The sequence below is a fragment of the Oncorhynchus clarkii genome, chromosome 10 (assembly GCF_045791955.1).
Source record: "Oncorhynchus clarkii lewisi isolate Uvic-CL-2024 chromosome 10, UVic_Ocla_1.0, whole genome shotgun sequence".
Taxonomy (NCBI): Eukaryota; Metazoa; Chordata; class Actinopteri; order Salmoniformes; family Salmonidae; genus Oncorhynchus; species Oncorhynchus clarkii.
The window spans coordinates 32,010,805-32,026,877 of record NC_092156.1 but is presented as its reverse complement, the minus strand read 5'-3'; the positions used below and the strand labels follow the sequence as shown (position 1 = coordinate 32,026,877).

The 16,073-nt window shown below is 41.0% G+C and overlaps 1 protein-coding gene across 4 annotated transcripts in view; it reads right to left on the bottom strand.

Annotated features, from left to right (window-relative positions):
* Positions 1–1,735: 1,735 nt before the first annotated feature.
* LOC139418269 (diacylglycerol O-acyltransferase 2-like) overlaps positions 1,736–16,073 on the bottom strand; it is a 30,255-nt gene continuing 15,917 nt past the window's right edge. For all 4 annotated transcript variants that reach the window (XM_071167602.1, XM_071167601.1, XM_071167603.1 and 1 more), the window contains 6 exons: positions 15,551–15,658; positions 15,205–15,275; positions 8,286–8,490; positions 7,734–7,908; positions 4,087–4,289; positions 1,736–3,122 (listed from right to left, as the gene is read on the bottom strand). In XM_071167602.1, coding sequence (XP_071023703.1) covers positions 2,968–3,122; positions 4,087–4,289; positions 7,734–7,908; positions 8,286–8,490; positions 15,205–15,275; positions 15,551–15,658 — 917 coding nt within the window. In that variant the 3' untranslated portion in view covers positions 1,736–2,967. The remainder of the gene's footprint in view (positions 3,123–4,086; positions 4,290–7,733; positions 7,909–8,285; positions 8,491–15,204; positions 15,276–15,550; positions 15,659–16,073) is intronic.

The following is a 16,073-nucleotide window of genomic DNA, read 5'->3' as shown; positions in this document are numbered from 1 at the left end:
TCACGATTAGGGAAAATAAATGTGGCTTGCTTTGCTCTCCGGAGCAGGGCGCCATTGAAAGGAGTGAACGGGGGTGGCATTAAATGTTGAGGAAGATCAGTTGATTGATCAGATTCCCAGTGTCTGTGATGTTTGCCGCAACGCAGATCCGGTGGGGAAACAGAAAAGATATTGTCTGTCCTGCTGAGTTTTGATGTAGTCTTTGCTAGATAAGGTATAGGTAGGAAGTGTAAGTTGTCCCCTGAGAGCGTTTGTTCCTAAAATACTTCAGTGTTTCAGGTGTCAAGTTTCTTGGCATGTTGCAGCAGTATGTAGGAGGGAGAGTACTAGATGTGCAAAGTCTGCAGGAGGGCATGAGACGAAGGAATGTGTAGTTTCAGTGGAGAAACTTGTGGGGGTGCCCTTTCTCACTGTGTCCGGTGAGAGAAAGGCAGGTTGAGGTTGTGCTGAAGCAGTGAAGAGGGTAGGAGAGGAAGATGGGTCCAGGTTGAGGGATCCTGAGAGGATTCCTGTGAGTAGGCAGAGACTAATAGAGGGTGATGGGAAGAATATGTGCTTCAGTAAGGTAGGTTTCTATGGTTGTCAATTGTACTGCAGAAATGGATTGAAAGTCATAGAAAATAGAGGTTGTGGTGGCAGCGGCAGAGAAATACTGTTGGTCTGGAGTAGGATTAGATGGGGTACATAGTGGAATGAGGTGGTGTGTTCATTTTTAGTTTTTTTTAAAGAGGGCTAATAGTTGGCAGGGTCCTTTTTCCTTTTCCCCAATTGTATAGTACTGTATTACAAAGAATTTCATGTAGGTAGGCCATGAATGGCCTAACACACCAGTACAGTAGGTAACGGTGTATGCATCTTAAATTGAATGCGATCTGCCAACACAATCCAGAAGAAGGGGGAGTGTGGTAGATTTCAAAACTCTTCTGTGGTAGTATACACGAGTATCCTCGATGAAAGGTGGCTATCGAGGAGGGGAGGACACTTCCGTTTGCCTAATAACAAATTGACACACTCCTTGACCACTCAACCACTTATCGGTTTCCGGGTCACGGAGGAGAGTGGATAGAGGACAGTCTTTTGTCCAAACAAGAAACCCCCCCTAGTCTTTGAACAGCATGGCATCTCTTTCGCAATACATTTAGCAAAGGCCTACTTTTCCTTTTCAAGTAATTAGAGGTAGAAAACTAAATGACACATGACAAAATGACAGTTGAGAAGTAGCCTATTTGTCATTCATTAAATCACTCATTGTTGGTGCATCTATTTACATTTTTGATCTCACAAAATATTCAAAGACGTTTTCATGAACATCCCTCACATACAAGAAATGGACCTACTCAACTCTTATGTTGTGATATAGAGTGACAGAAGGGGATCAAGTAAATCAAGTATCATTGGATGATCTTAATCTGGAATTAGGGGTCTTTGTAGTAACTGGAGTCCGTAAAAAAAAAGCCATGGAGTGTGTTTTAAGAGAACATTTTGACGTTTTCTATCACTTGAGGAGTTGTGTGCATGCATCAATGTATAGTTCCCCCCAACCCTAGGACATTTGGTGTGCTTGTGATTATGTCTACAAATGCCTTATTTTATCGCTTGAGCAAAATTACATTCTGGCATTGTGATGTCGCGGTGGGACTGAAAAATAGTTAACAAGTTTTCTTCTGGAAACATAAAGTTGAATTTAAGTAGACTGTGATGAAGCCATTCATTCACAAAATAAACATGCATTGGCTGCTATTTATTGCAGTATTTATTGCACATGAATTAGGAGAGGATGTTCACTGCTCTTTGCAAAATGTCCCCGATGAATCTAGAAGAAATGAAGTTTTGAATGACACACTATTTATCACCAATCTCAAGTATTTTGCCATGAGGTGAAATCTTGTAGTCTTTTTATCTTGCATAATATACAACATACATACATTTCTTCACCTAGGATCATTGGCTGGATAATGGACTTGATATGCCCCATATGAAAAAATGATTTATCTCAAACACTTCTTGGTAATTACTGGGGGAATTCGTGACTTTTCTACTCTAATTCAAATCTGTGATAGCAACCCCTTTGCCATTTTACTCAATTGAGTAGAAGCCCCCTAAGAAGTTTGAGTTGTAGATTTGACATAGGACTCTTTCAAAGGCATGTTTTAGAGAAATACCTCAGAGGGTTGTCACAAATACAAAAAGTGCATCAATATATTAATTTTCATTGAAAATGTTCTTATTTACAAAATACAATTAATACTTAGTTCCATCACACAATCACATTGTATTACCAATATGCACAATCTAAATCCATTCAATAGAATTCCTTCACTTTCAAGTTTCAATGAAGTGTGCATGTGTGGGGAGGGGACACCCATCAGCTCGTTGGCTCAGTAAACCACACTATCAACATCTCACTAAGGCAACACCCTTACAATTGCATTGTTTGTGCATTTAGCAACAACAACAAAAAGTAAGGTCTCAAAACATCATCCTATATTTACCTTTCGGGGCACTTAACACATTCGTTGTACAGGCCTATTCTAAGTGAAAATGACATGGATGCATGGAGGAAACAAAGATGGTGCTTGTGTGTGTCTTGTGTAACCTTCTAGTGCCACCTAGTGGGAGTTCCACTGCACATTAAAGCAAGGGATCATACCTTAACTATACTCCCTCATCTTTTCTGTCATGGAACACATCTATAGATGTGTCATACACTCAATAAAATATTCAATAAATGGAAGTTAGTCAACTTTGCCATTGACATTGACTAGGTCAGAGAGAATAGTAAGGTGACCTAAGACCTGCCATTTTCATCCTGAGTGGAGGACCGACGTGAGTGTTGCTGAGAGCGCGGTGGGTTTATATACACACAGCTTAATGTATATAGATTGAATTCCAGAGACAATCAATCAGAGCCAGGCAAGTGAATGGAGGGGCAGGGCTGAACAGACAGCTGCCACAGCTGACCCTTTCTCAATGGATGTGCAGGATGTCACTCTCCTTCAGGCCGAAGTGGGTCTTATACTTGTCAAAGAGGCTGGTGAGGGAATTGATGTACATGGCATGGTACAGATCCACCATATCCCGAGGAGGCTGCTCAATCTTTGGCACTGTGATCGGTTCACCCACTAAGAGAAATAAACATGTACAAACCTATATCCCAAAAATCAACTTTAAAAAACATGTAATATATTGGAAATACGTAGTTTGATGAGCTGTAGTGTTAAACATTAATATAGCCTTGATGCAGGGGAGAGTAAATATTGACTGGGTGGATGGTTCTGTTAACACAGAGGAACTAGAGTAGCTCAACTGCTTGATAGTAACCATAACGTTGAAATCATTGAAATTATAATTACAGACCATCCTAAGACTGAATCCCTAACAGAAACTAAGTCAACAAGCACTAAATGCCTGTAAGAGATGGGATTGAAAAGGGAGGGTAAACAACTGGAAACCAAAGTTTACCAGTAAACTACCAGAATTTTAGTATCTTTCAAGGATTTTATGTTAATCTATCACAAGACATCAAGAGGCTCTTTTGGGTACTTCCGATTATCACAGGCGTCTGTAATAATCTCTGGCCCTCTGTGTGGACTAATCACATGTCAAATATATGAAATAATGAAGTAAGATGATAGAAACATAGAATGACAAAGCTGTAAAACATTATCCAAAATATAAACCATCAACTAAGAGAACACCATTGTTTTTAATATGAGGATTATAGCATGAAATATCATATATATATCTTTTACACACTTTTTTACTATGTCAACATGTATTTGTTAATGTTTCGGTGTCAAACTGGTGTCAGTTGTGAATACAGTAAATAGTTGGAATAGTTTCTGAATTAATTGAAAATAATGTTGATTAAATGCTTTTTTCATGAATGAGGCTATCTACTAGAAAGTCATGGACAATATGGAGACAGATGTATTATATTAATACTATAAAATGAATACATTTTTCAAAAGTTATTCAAGTATAAATGACCAAAGTTACGATAGATTCCAGTAAATATGTTAAATTACCGGTGGCTTGCAACCCTAATGAGACAGTCAGTAGGGTCTTGGAGAGGGTTTTACTTACCGATGGTGGTGATGGGTTTGTTGTAAGGCACCATTCCCCAGGAATCGGAGGAGAAGAAGCCACAGCCATGGAACAGACAGGGCGCAAAACCAATAATCTTCTGCAGTCGCTTTTGAGCCAGCCGCCACCAGGTTCTCTCCTCGAAGATCACCTGTTTGTACACATCGTTCTCCCCAAAGGAGTAGACTGGTACCAGGTCAGACCTGACAGAGAGGGGGTTTACAATAGTCTCCTGAAGTTACTCATAAGGCATAACAGATATCTGATCACCGAATGATGGGCTACTAAACCATGTGGTTTATAACAGCTCACCTACACCAGTTTACCCAGACTTTGTTTTCAGTAGCTCAGTTGGTAAAGCATGGCGCTTGCAACACCAGGATAGTGGGTTCGATTCATGACTAAGTCACTTGGGATAAATTAAACATGGTGAAGTCCCAAAATTGCCCTCGCTAGAAGCCTGTGTTTCAGACATAAGGAAGTGGATGGCTACAAACGTTCTATTTTTAAACTCGGACAAAACAAAGATGCTTGTTCTAGGTCCCAAGAAACAAAGAGATCTTCTGTTGAATCTGATAATTAATCTTAATGGTTGTACAGTCGTCTCAAATAAAACTGTGAAGGACCTCAGCGTTACTCTGGACCCTGATCTCTCTTTTGACGAACATATCAAGACTGTTTCAAGGACAGCTTTTTTCCATCTACGTAACATTGCAAAAATCAGAAACTTTCTGTCCAAAAATGATGCAGAAAACTTAATCCATGCTTTTGTTATTTCTAGGTTAGACTACTGCAATGCTCTACTTTCCGGCTACCCGGATAAAGCACTAAATAAACTTCAGTTACTGCTAAATATGGCTGCTAGAATCCTGGCAAGAACCAAAAAACAAATTGATCATATTACTCCAGTGCTAGCCTCCCTACACTGGCTTCCTGTCAAGGCCAGGGCTGATTTCAAGGTCTTACTGCTAACCTACAAAGCATTACATGGGCTTGCTCCTACCTATCTCTCTGATTTGGTCCTGCAGTACATACCTACACGTACGGTCACAAGACGCAGGCCTCCTAAGTGTCGCTAGAATTTCTAAGCAAACAGTGGAGGCAGGGCTTTCTCCTATAGAGCTCCATTTTTATGGAATAGGCTGCCTACCCATGTGAGAGACGCAGACTCGGTCTCAACCTTTAAGTCTTTATTGAAGACTCATCTCTTCAGTGGGTCATATGATTGAGTGTAGTCTGGCCCAGGAGTGTGAAGGTGAACGGAAAGGCTCTGGAGCAACGAACCGCCCTTGCTGTCTCTGCCTGGCTGGTTCCCCTCTTTCCACTGGGATTCTCTACCTCTAACCCTATTACAGGGGCTGGCTTAGTCACTGGCTTACTGGTGCTCTTTCATGCCGTCCCTAGGAGGGGTGCGTCACTTAAGTGGGTTGAGTCACTGATGTGATCTTCCTGTCTGGGTTGGCGCCCCCCCCTTGGGTTGTGCCTTGGCGGAGATCTTTGTGGGCTATACTCGGCCTTGTCTCAGGATGGTAAGTTGGTGGTTGAAGATATCCCTCTAGTGGTGTGGGGGCTATGCTTTGGCAAAGTGGGTGGGGTTATATCCTTCCTGTTTGGCCCTGTCCGGGGGTATCATCGGATGGGGCCACAGTGTCTCCTGACCCCTCCTGTCTCAGCCTCCAGTATTTATGCTGCAGTAGTTTATGTGTCGGGGGGCTAGGGTCAGTTTGTTATATCTGGAGTACTTCTCCTGTCCTATCCGGTGTCCTCTGTGAATTTAAGTATGCTCTCTCTAATTCTCGCTTTCTCTCTTTCTTTCTCTCTCTCTCTCTCTGAGGACCTGAGCCCTAGGCCCATGCCTCAGGACTACCTGGCATGATGACTCCTTGCTGTCCCCAGTCCACCTGGCCGTGCTGCTGCTCCAGTTTCAACTGTTCTGCCTGTGATTATTATTATTTGACCATGCTGGTCATTTATGAACATTTGAACATCTTGGAAATGTTCTGTTATAATCTCCACCCGGCACAGCCAGAAGAGGACTGGCCACCCTTCATAGCCTGGTTCCTCTCTAGGTTTCTTCCTAGGTTTTGGCCTTTCTAGGGAGTTTTTCCTAGCCACCGTGCTTCTACCCCTGCATTGCTTGCTGTTTGGGGTTTTAGGCTGGGTTTCTGTACAGCACTTTGAGATATCAGCTGATGTACGAAGGGCTATATAAATAAATTTGATTTGATAAAGTGTCTGATAAATGGCATACAATACACTGAACAAAAATATAAATGCAACAATTTCAAAGATTTTACTGAGTTACAGTTCATATAAGGAAATCAGTCAATGGAAATAAATTCATTAGACCCTAATCTAAGGATTTCACATGACTGGGAATAAAGATATGCATCTGTTGGTCACAGATACCTAAAAAAAACAAAAAAACAGTCAGTATCTGGTGTGACACCACCATTTGCCTCATGCAGTGTGGCACATCTCCTTTGCATAGCGGAGGGTGAATGGCACGACAATGGGCCTCAGGATCTCGTCACGGTATCCCTGTGCATTCATATTACCATAGATAAAATGCAATTGTATTCATTGTCCATAGTTTATGCCTGCCCATACCATAACCCTAACGCCACCATGGTGCACTCGGTTCACAACGTTGACATCAACAATCTGCTCGCCCACACGATGCCATACACGTGGTCTGCAGCTGTGAGGCAGTTAAATGTACTGCCATATTCTCTAAAATTATGTTAGAGGTGGTTTATGGGGGAAAAATGAACATTCAATTCTCTGGCAACAGCTCTGTTGGACATTCCTGCAGTCAGTATGCCAATTGCACACGCCCTCAAAACTTGAGACATCTGTGGTATCATGTTGTCTGATAAAACGTAACTTTAAAAATAAAAAAATGATTGAACCTTTATTTAACTAGGCAAGTCAGTTAAGAACAAATGATTATTTTACAATGACGGCCTACCCCGGCCAAACTCTCCTCTAACCCGGACGACGCTGGGTCAATTGTGCCCGCCCTATGGGAGTGGATTTTTATTGTCCCCAGCACAAGGTGCACCTGTGTATTGATTATGCTGTTTAATCAGCTTATTGATATGCCACACCTGTCAGGTGGATGGATTATCTTGGCAAAGGAGAAATGCTCACTAGCAGGGATGTAAACAAATTTGTCCAACAAATTTGAGAGAAATAAGTTAATTTTTTGTATGGAACATTTCTGGGATCTTTTATTTCAGCTCATGAAACATGGGACCAAAATTTTACATGTTGCGTTTATATATTTTTGTTCAGCGTATATTATATGTTCTGAGTCACAAGCTGATGGAGCCTGTCTTTTGGCCTTGACCCAGTGTCTGTGTACAATACTGCATGTCAGGAGGAGCTCTGCGCACTTGAGGACAAATTACCACATGTGAAAGTATGTTTTATGTGCCAATCAAACCTATTGTTGAGCCAACTCTCTCTATTCCATCAAATTGGTCATAATGACACCAGTGTCTGTGCTGACCCAGTAAGGTCTCTCACCAAACATGTAGTCTGATCAGTTGATGCGTGTAACTGAGAGGTGTGTGTGTGTGACCGGAAGGTGCGCCTGTCAGGATGGTGTATGTGTGGCCGGGAAGTTTGTGCTCTAAACTCACCCTTGCTGGAGGGCCAACCTCACAAAGCCCTTGCGGTTATTCAGGGTGACAGAATTCTTTCCTGGAGCACAGTTCAAAGATTCAGCTGCTCCCCCGACAACAATGACCACTGCATTGCCAGTTCCATTCTGAGAGAGGAGGTAGTCAATGGAGTTACGGTTCACTGGGCAGATACCTGACACATGGAAGAGGATGGGGTTAGGCTCAGTTATCACACATAGGCCCAAAGACCAAACAAGTCGGTGTGTTTGCAGTGGAGAACACATTTGAAGAGAAATCAATACTGTTTGAGCACAAAAACATTCTTAGTGGATGTTGAGCAAAAGAAACCTTTGAAATGAAGATTATTAAGCTAACAGCTCAGGTTAACTGAAGCAGCTCTTTACAATAGTGACATCAGCAAATACAGTTTGGCAGGCACAGGAGTTGTTTAGTCTACATTGGGCAATAGGACAAAGCTCAGAGTTCTACCTGATTAGAGTCGGTAGATACAGGGCTGGTATCAGCAGTTTACTGAGTACAGAGGGACAAAACTCAGAGAAACCATCTCACCTCCAGACATGAGATAGTCTCTAAAGACTGGCATCCGGAAGTTTCCAGCCAGGGTGGCCAGGGAAGGCTTGATGCCCGGAAACTTCTTAGAGAAGCCGGTGGCCTCTGTTCCGAAGTTACAGAAGGCTCCAAAAGAGAAGATCCCATGGGGGTGGTAGCCAAAGATGTAGTTTCGGCTTGGCAGCAGGTTGTGTGTCTTGATGAGCTGGTAAACAGGATGACAAAGAGACATGGTGGTTACTATCACACTAAGCAAAATATAACTACAGAGTGTTTGTTAAGCAATTTAACAGGTCAGAGAATCTGCACAAAATTAAGCCAATTCAGTTGCGCAGTTATGATAACAAGTTATTTTTATTACTTGTCTCAAGAAGTTAAAGGCCATTTACCTGTGCATTGTACTATATGTATTAGCATATTTCCCTGAAATTGGGACAGCTTATCAGTTTAGCCCTGATATGTCATATTTGCACTCAAGTAATAAAATAATTACAGGTAACAAACAGTGTTCTGTGTCTGGGATGTTTATCTGCACGTTTCCCCTATTATGAACAGCAGTCCCATTACAGAGCTTCAATATTCTTAAAAGTTGTTTTGAGTATGAGAAGGAGAGCATAGGCTCCATAATGGTGGGAGACGAATTGTGTCTTCAGTGAAGCGGGTGCCCCAATGCCACGCTTATGTAAGAAATTGAAAGGGCACAGAGGATATACACACAGATCCAAAGAGATGTGTACACAGGACTCTAATCAAACAAGGCCCATTGCATAACCACATTATCAGATTATCTAAGACCATCTGTGAGGTTTCCACAGTGATAGCATGGTAGATGTAAAGATATTACCATTTGGTGATATGAAAACAGGTGGCGTTTACAACATGCGTACAGTAAGTAGAAGAAATGGAAGAGAGGAGAACTTGCTGACCCTCAAGATGTAATAGTCACTGTCCCTGAATGTACCAACACACTCACGCTGCTCCCAGCCATGTCTACCAACTGGCGTTCAACTCCATTAGCTGCAAAACCTAGACAAGATAAGCAACCCTTCATCTGAAACAGGATGCTGCCAGGTGAATTACATAATGGGTATAGATCTCTGTGAATACCTGGCATACAACACATCCTTGTGTCAGAGAACCACAGCCCCTTAATCCCACAACCAGCAACTCAAGGAATTACTGTACTGTAAATCAAATCAAAGTTTATGGTTGCGTTATCACAGGTGCAACAAAATGCTTGTGTTTCTAGAGTGTGCAAAGCTGTCATCAAGGCAAAGGGTGGCTACTTTGAAGAATCTAAAATATATTTTTATTTGTTTAAAACGTTTTTGGTTACTACATGATTCCATGTGTTCCTTCATAGTTTTTATGTCTTCATTATCATTCTACAATGTAGAAAATAGTAAAATAAAGAAAAACCTTTGAATGTGTAGGTGTCCAAACTTTTGACTGGTACTGTATATATGAGTCTTGACTAGAATACAGTATATACACATGAAGACAGTAAACATTAGTGACAAGTATTCAATGACTATATACATAGGGCAGCAGTCTCTAGAGTGCAAAGTAGAGTACCGGGTGGTAGCCGGCTAGAACAGTGATTAAGGTTCAGTGCAGGGTACTGGGCGTAGGCCGACTAGTGGTGACTGTTTAACAGTCTAATGGCCTGTAGATAGAAGCTGTTGCTCAGTCTCTCGGTCCCAGCTTTGATGCAACTGTACTGTCTCCTCCCTGTAGATGGTGGGGGGTGAACAGGCTGTGGGGGCCCGTCGATGTGGATAGGGGCGTGCTCATAGGGGCGTGCTCTCTCTGCTGTCTCCTGTAGTCCACGATCAGCTCCTTAGCTTTGTTGATGTTGAGGAAGAAGTTATTTTCCTGGCATCACTCCGCCAGGGCCCTCACCTCCTCCCTGTAGGCTGTCTCATCATTGTTGGTAATCAGGCCTACCACTGTTGTGTCATCAGCAAACTTGATGATTGAGTTGGAGACGTGTGGCCACGCAGTCATGGGTGAAGAGGGATTACAGGAGGGGGCTGAACACACGTTCCCAAGCAAGAAGTTGTTACGTTCCCAAGCAAGAAAACCAAAAACGTCACTCAAACAAAACAGGGAACTAACAAAGAGTCACTGACAACAACCAAAACAAAACAGGTGGGGTTTTAGGAGGGGTTCTAAAAGGGCACTCATGGGGGTGTCCACTGAAAGTTGCATAGCAACAACAACTGGGACCTAAGACACCCATCATGAGCATCCTCTAAATGCACCCACTAAGAGGCAAACAAAATAAAAACTCACACCAAACTGGAAGACAGGAAGTAAACCATAAAGGTGGAACAAAAACGAAAACAGGGAAATCAGACAAAATAACATTTTTCTAGAAATCAAATCGGGAGTGCCAACTACAGGCCTTGACCCTCCACATCACTAAAGACAACTGGAGCCTGTCACTCTTAAAAAAATAGCACCTGGCCCAGCACAGCTGAAACACCTTCCTACTAACAAGATGGACAAGCCAGCATAGGTGTAACACATTCTGACTAATGAGGTAACACCAATCGGTGCGCCCTACATGCTAACAAGCTATACGTGCTCAAGTCCATTCTCAAAACATAAATGGAAAAACCAAAGCCTTTAACTGAATTTAAAGAAACTGTCGGAGTTCAACGTATGGATCACGAGCAGGGTCAAAGTTCAAGAGACAATACACACACTCTTGATTTCCCCTGGCTGTTAGTCATCATCAGGACTCAATTATTAATAGTTAAGATAACCTTTCACCTTGATTCTTAACAGGTAACACTAACAGTATCAAAGCTCTGGTTTTACTTAAGAGCCTTTGATTATACTTTCTATTTATAAGTAAAAAGGGTTGTATGGTAAAAATGATTGTCAGGTTAATGTTTCAAGAATGCTCCATTTCCATTCAAAATACAGTGCCTTGCGAAAGTATTCGGCCCCCTTGAACTTTGTGACCTTTTGCCACATTTCAGGCTTCAAACATAAAGATATAAAACTGTATTTTTTTGTGAAGAATCAACAACAAGTGGGACACAATCATGAAGTGGAACGACATTTATTGGATATTTCAAACTTTTTTAACAAATCAAAAACTGAAAAATTGGGCATGCAAAATTATTCAGCCCCCTTAAGTTAATACTTTGTAGCGCCACCTTTTGCTGCGATTACAGCTGTAAGTCGCTTGGGGTATGTCTATCAGTTTTGCACATCGAGAGACTGAAATTTTTTCCCATTCCTCCTTGCAAAACAGCTCGAGCTCAGTGAGGTTGGATGGAGAGCATTTGTGAACAGCAGTTTTCAGTTCTTTCCACAGATTCTCGATTGGATTCAGGTCTGGACTTTGACTTGGCCATTCTAACACCTGGATATGTTTATTTTTGAACCATTCCATTGTAGATTTTGCTTTATGTTTTGGATCATTGTCTTGTTGGAAGACAAATCTCTGTCCCAGTCTCAGGTCTTTTGCAGACTCCATCAGGTTTTCTTCCAGAATGGTCCTGTATTTGGCTCCATCAATCTTCCCATCAATTTTAACCATCTTCCCTGTCCCTGCTGAAGAAAAGCAGGCCCAAACCATGATGCTGCCACCACCATGTTTGACAGTGGGGATGGTGTGTTCAGCTGTGTTGCTTTTACGCCAAACATAACGTTTTGCATTGTTGCCAAAAAGTTCAATTTTGGTTTCATCTGACCAGAGCACCTTCTTCCACATGTTTGGTGTGTCTCCCAGGTGGCTTGTGGCAAACTTTAAACGACACTTTTTATGGATATCTTTAAGAAATGGCTTTCTTCTTGCCACTCTTCCATAAAGGCCAGATTTGTGCAATATACGACTGATTGTTGTCCTATGGACAGAGTCTCCCACCTCAGCTGTAGATCTCTGCAGTTCATCCAGAGTGATCATGGGCCTCTTGGCTGCATCTCTGATCAGTCTTCTCCTTGTATGAGCTGAAAGTTTAGAGGGACGGCCAGGTCTTGGTAGATTTGCAGTGGTCTGATACTCCTTCCATTTCAATATTATCGCTTGCACAGTGCTCCTTGGGATGTTTAAAGCTTGGGAAATCTTTTTGTATCCAAATCCGGCTTTAAACTTCTTCACAACAGTATCTCGGACCTGCCTGGTGTGTTCCTTGTTCTTCATGATGCTCTCTGCGCTTTTAACGGACCTCTGAGACTATCACAGTGCAGGTGCATTTATACGGAGACTTGATTACACACAGGTGGATTGTATTTATCATCATTAGTCATTTAGGTCAACATTGGATCATTCAGAGATCCTCACTGAACTTCTGGAGAGAGTTTGCTGCACTGAAAGTAAAGGGGCTGAATAATTTTGCACGCCCAATTTTTCAGTTTTTGATTTGTTAAAAAAGTTTGAAATATCCAATAAATGTCGTTCCACTTCATGATTGTGTCCCGCTTGTTGTTGATTCTTCACAAAAAAATACAGTTTTATATCTTTATGTTTGAAGCCTGAAATGTGGCAAAAGGTCGCAAAGTTCAAGGGGGCCGAATACTTTCGCAAGGCACTGTATATGCCTTCAGAATGAGGATCTTATTCTCAAACATCCCCTTTAAGACACTTGACCTTCTCATTACCGAAATGACTAAAAAGGTCAAATTGGGAAAAACAAATAAAATCAGTGGCGGCTGGTGGGAGGAGCTATAGGAGGATTCCATTCCAGCCATTACAATGAGCCTGTCCTCCTATAGCTCCTCCCACCAGCCTTCACCGCATTACATGTAACACGTTACAATATTACTTTGCGTGGAAAGTAACGCGTTTATTACTTTTCATTACTTTCATAAAAAAATCTCAACTGTCGGAGGGAGAGAGCCACGCGCTCTCTACCAAAGATAGGCTACTAATATGTAATCTAACTAATTCAATAATTAATTCACTATTTTAAATTGGAACAGAAAGACCTTGGTCACAAGCTCATCTTTTATTTCCTAATGGAAAGCTGATGTATTCATTAATGTATTTATGTAAAAAATGTATCTTAAAAATGTAACATTAAGATATTATACCTATCCAAATCACACCATGTGACGGAGAGTGACACAGCGCCCAGACCCACCTGGGCAGGGGAGATGTTGTGGATGTTTGTGGATGTTAAGTATTGTAAAAATAAAAATAAAGTATTTAAAAAAAATTAAAATCACAAATTTGATGGGGAGCATAAATCGCATTTCTATAGCTGCATGCATGGATAATTTGGATCGGGGAAATTATTTTCTGAGGGTCCGATAGCTGTCAGAAGGTCCCTGGGAAAGTTAGACAAATTAAAAATATGAATAGAAAATCCCTTTAACCTATACAGTACGTGTCATCCTATGAAATGTACATTATGTTGCACAGCCTAATATAAACTCAACCTCTGTACAGATGTCCTTTCTTTTCTTTCAAAATATTTCTCTCCAGCCGCTAGTGCTGATGGCACAGAAATTAATATCTAGAGGTCACACTTTCCACTAGATGGTGAAGCCCTCTATGGGCTTTACTATCACAGAAGCGATCAATGGCAAAGATCAGAGGTGTTCTCCGTAAACGTGCTACCCACAACACTGGTCCAAATACACTAATATTACCTGTAATTACCTTGGAGAAATTACTTTTTCAAAAAATGTCACTTTATGCTTAAATCCACTTTTGAAAATACATGCACTTAATTACAGTACTTATGCTGAAAGAAGGGGTATTTTAGTCAATTGCATTAAGATCAATGATTTGTATTATGCAAATCATCTGGGATTAACAATTGACACAGTTTGATGATGTGTTAGGTTACTAAATCTCAGTACAGTTTTTCAATGGCAAAACTCATGACTGAAAAATGCATTATCTCCATAACTTGATTATCATTACCGTAATGCACTAATATTTAAGAAATATTAGGAAAAATACAATTTAGACTTTAGTAATTTTGGCTTAATCTGATCGTGTGCCTTTTGTTCTTAATACAAATATGTGTACATAAAAACAACATGTATATCAAAGTAATTATGACAAAAAATTGATTCTGAAAAGTTTTTTTATAATAAAATGTAAATATATTTGTTTTCCGTGTTATTTAACTCAAGCCTTTTCTTCAGGTGAGCAATGTCAAAACATATTAGCAATGTATTTGTTCAGTACTTTTTTTTCGAAAGTTGTTGTGGTAATGAGAATTTTTGTGTTGGTAGTTGTGGAAATTGTGGTAAAATGCATAATATCTCATCAATAAACATAACAATAATTATGAAATAGATAAATACAGATTCTAATCCAAGAGGAATTATGGTGGAAAATGTTTATTTTGTACTCCGTTTTTTGTCAAGTGCCAGTTTCGTGAGAATCCCATTTCATTTCCACTTGAACAAACTAATAGTCAAATCACCTGCATTTCTCATTGCTTAACCTTAACTTCTCCCACTGTGATTTCTGTCAAGGCTGATGTCCTATAAAGCAGCGTATGCACATCCTCTCTCTCCTCAGTGTGTGTGTCTCCCAACAATAATAATGGAAAACAAAATAATCAAAGAGCTTTCTCCTATCATGTGGAGCAAAGTCTATCCTTCCAACCGAAGTAAACTCCTTTAAAGCATTATCACAAGGGACAAAGAACAACATGGAACCTCCAGCTGATACTGGATACAGTCACAGATAACACCATCTTCATGCCTGCGCTTATAGGATACTGTTACTGGGATACACCATAATCAATAACAATATTAATGATCTTTAACTTTGTATCTGACCAGAAAAAGCGAATTGTATCATCTGTACCGGCAGTGCTGCTGAAAACAACATATACATGTATTCTATCATTATCTGGCTTCACACCCCAACACACATTGCACGCACACACGCAGACCCAGAGAGACCCTTTAAATGTTAAGCCTATTCCTTTCCACTCACCCTGATGGGGAAGTAGTCTCTGAAGTAAGTCCACATGGTCCAGTTCCTCACCCAAGAGGACCTCCTGCCACCTGAGAAGGCAGAGGTAAAGATCTCCAGTCAGACTATAACCCAAATCCTGAATAATGTAACACACTGAATCATTTACATCAACACTACCTGGGTGACAATTACCCAATTTCCCAGCACAGCGCCCTATGGTCACAGACACAAAACACTGCGTCTGAAATGAAAGCCATTTCCTATTTAGGGCACTACGTTTAATTACAATAGGGCAACGATAGCCTTGAGGTTAAGCCAGTAACCAAAATGTTGCAAGTTCAAATCCCAGGGCTGCGGTACTTGCCTTGTTTGGGGGTGTTCCAGTCGAAGATAAGCCAGGCAGTGTACATGGCAGCGATCACCCAGAGGTCTGTGCAGAACATGTAGATTAAGAGCACAGTGCCAGCGGCACCTATGGGGTAGGAAATGATAGGGGAGAGAGCAGAGGAACAGGCATTCAGCACCTGCACTGTACCACACTTCATTAAAGATACAATTTAACTATTTTTATCTCAACATCAAATCATTTCTGAGTAACATTTAAGTACCGTCGTTAATATTCTAAACTCTGCAAAAAGAAAATATGCGCATTTTCCTACCACCGGTGTTTCAAACTGACTTGTTGCAGATACAATTCAGTGGGTGATGACGTAGTACACACAAAATTGACTTTTTCTCTTAGGATTTCATGTACCAAATAAAAATGTGATATTCAATGTGTTTCCATTGCATTTTCTACTCTACGGATAAGTTAGGTAGTTAATTAGGCCTAGAAAGGTCTTGGTACATGCTCTCTAGCCAACAGCTCACAGATAAAGTGTGGGTAG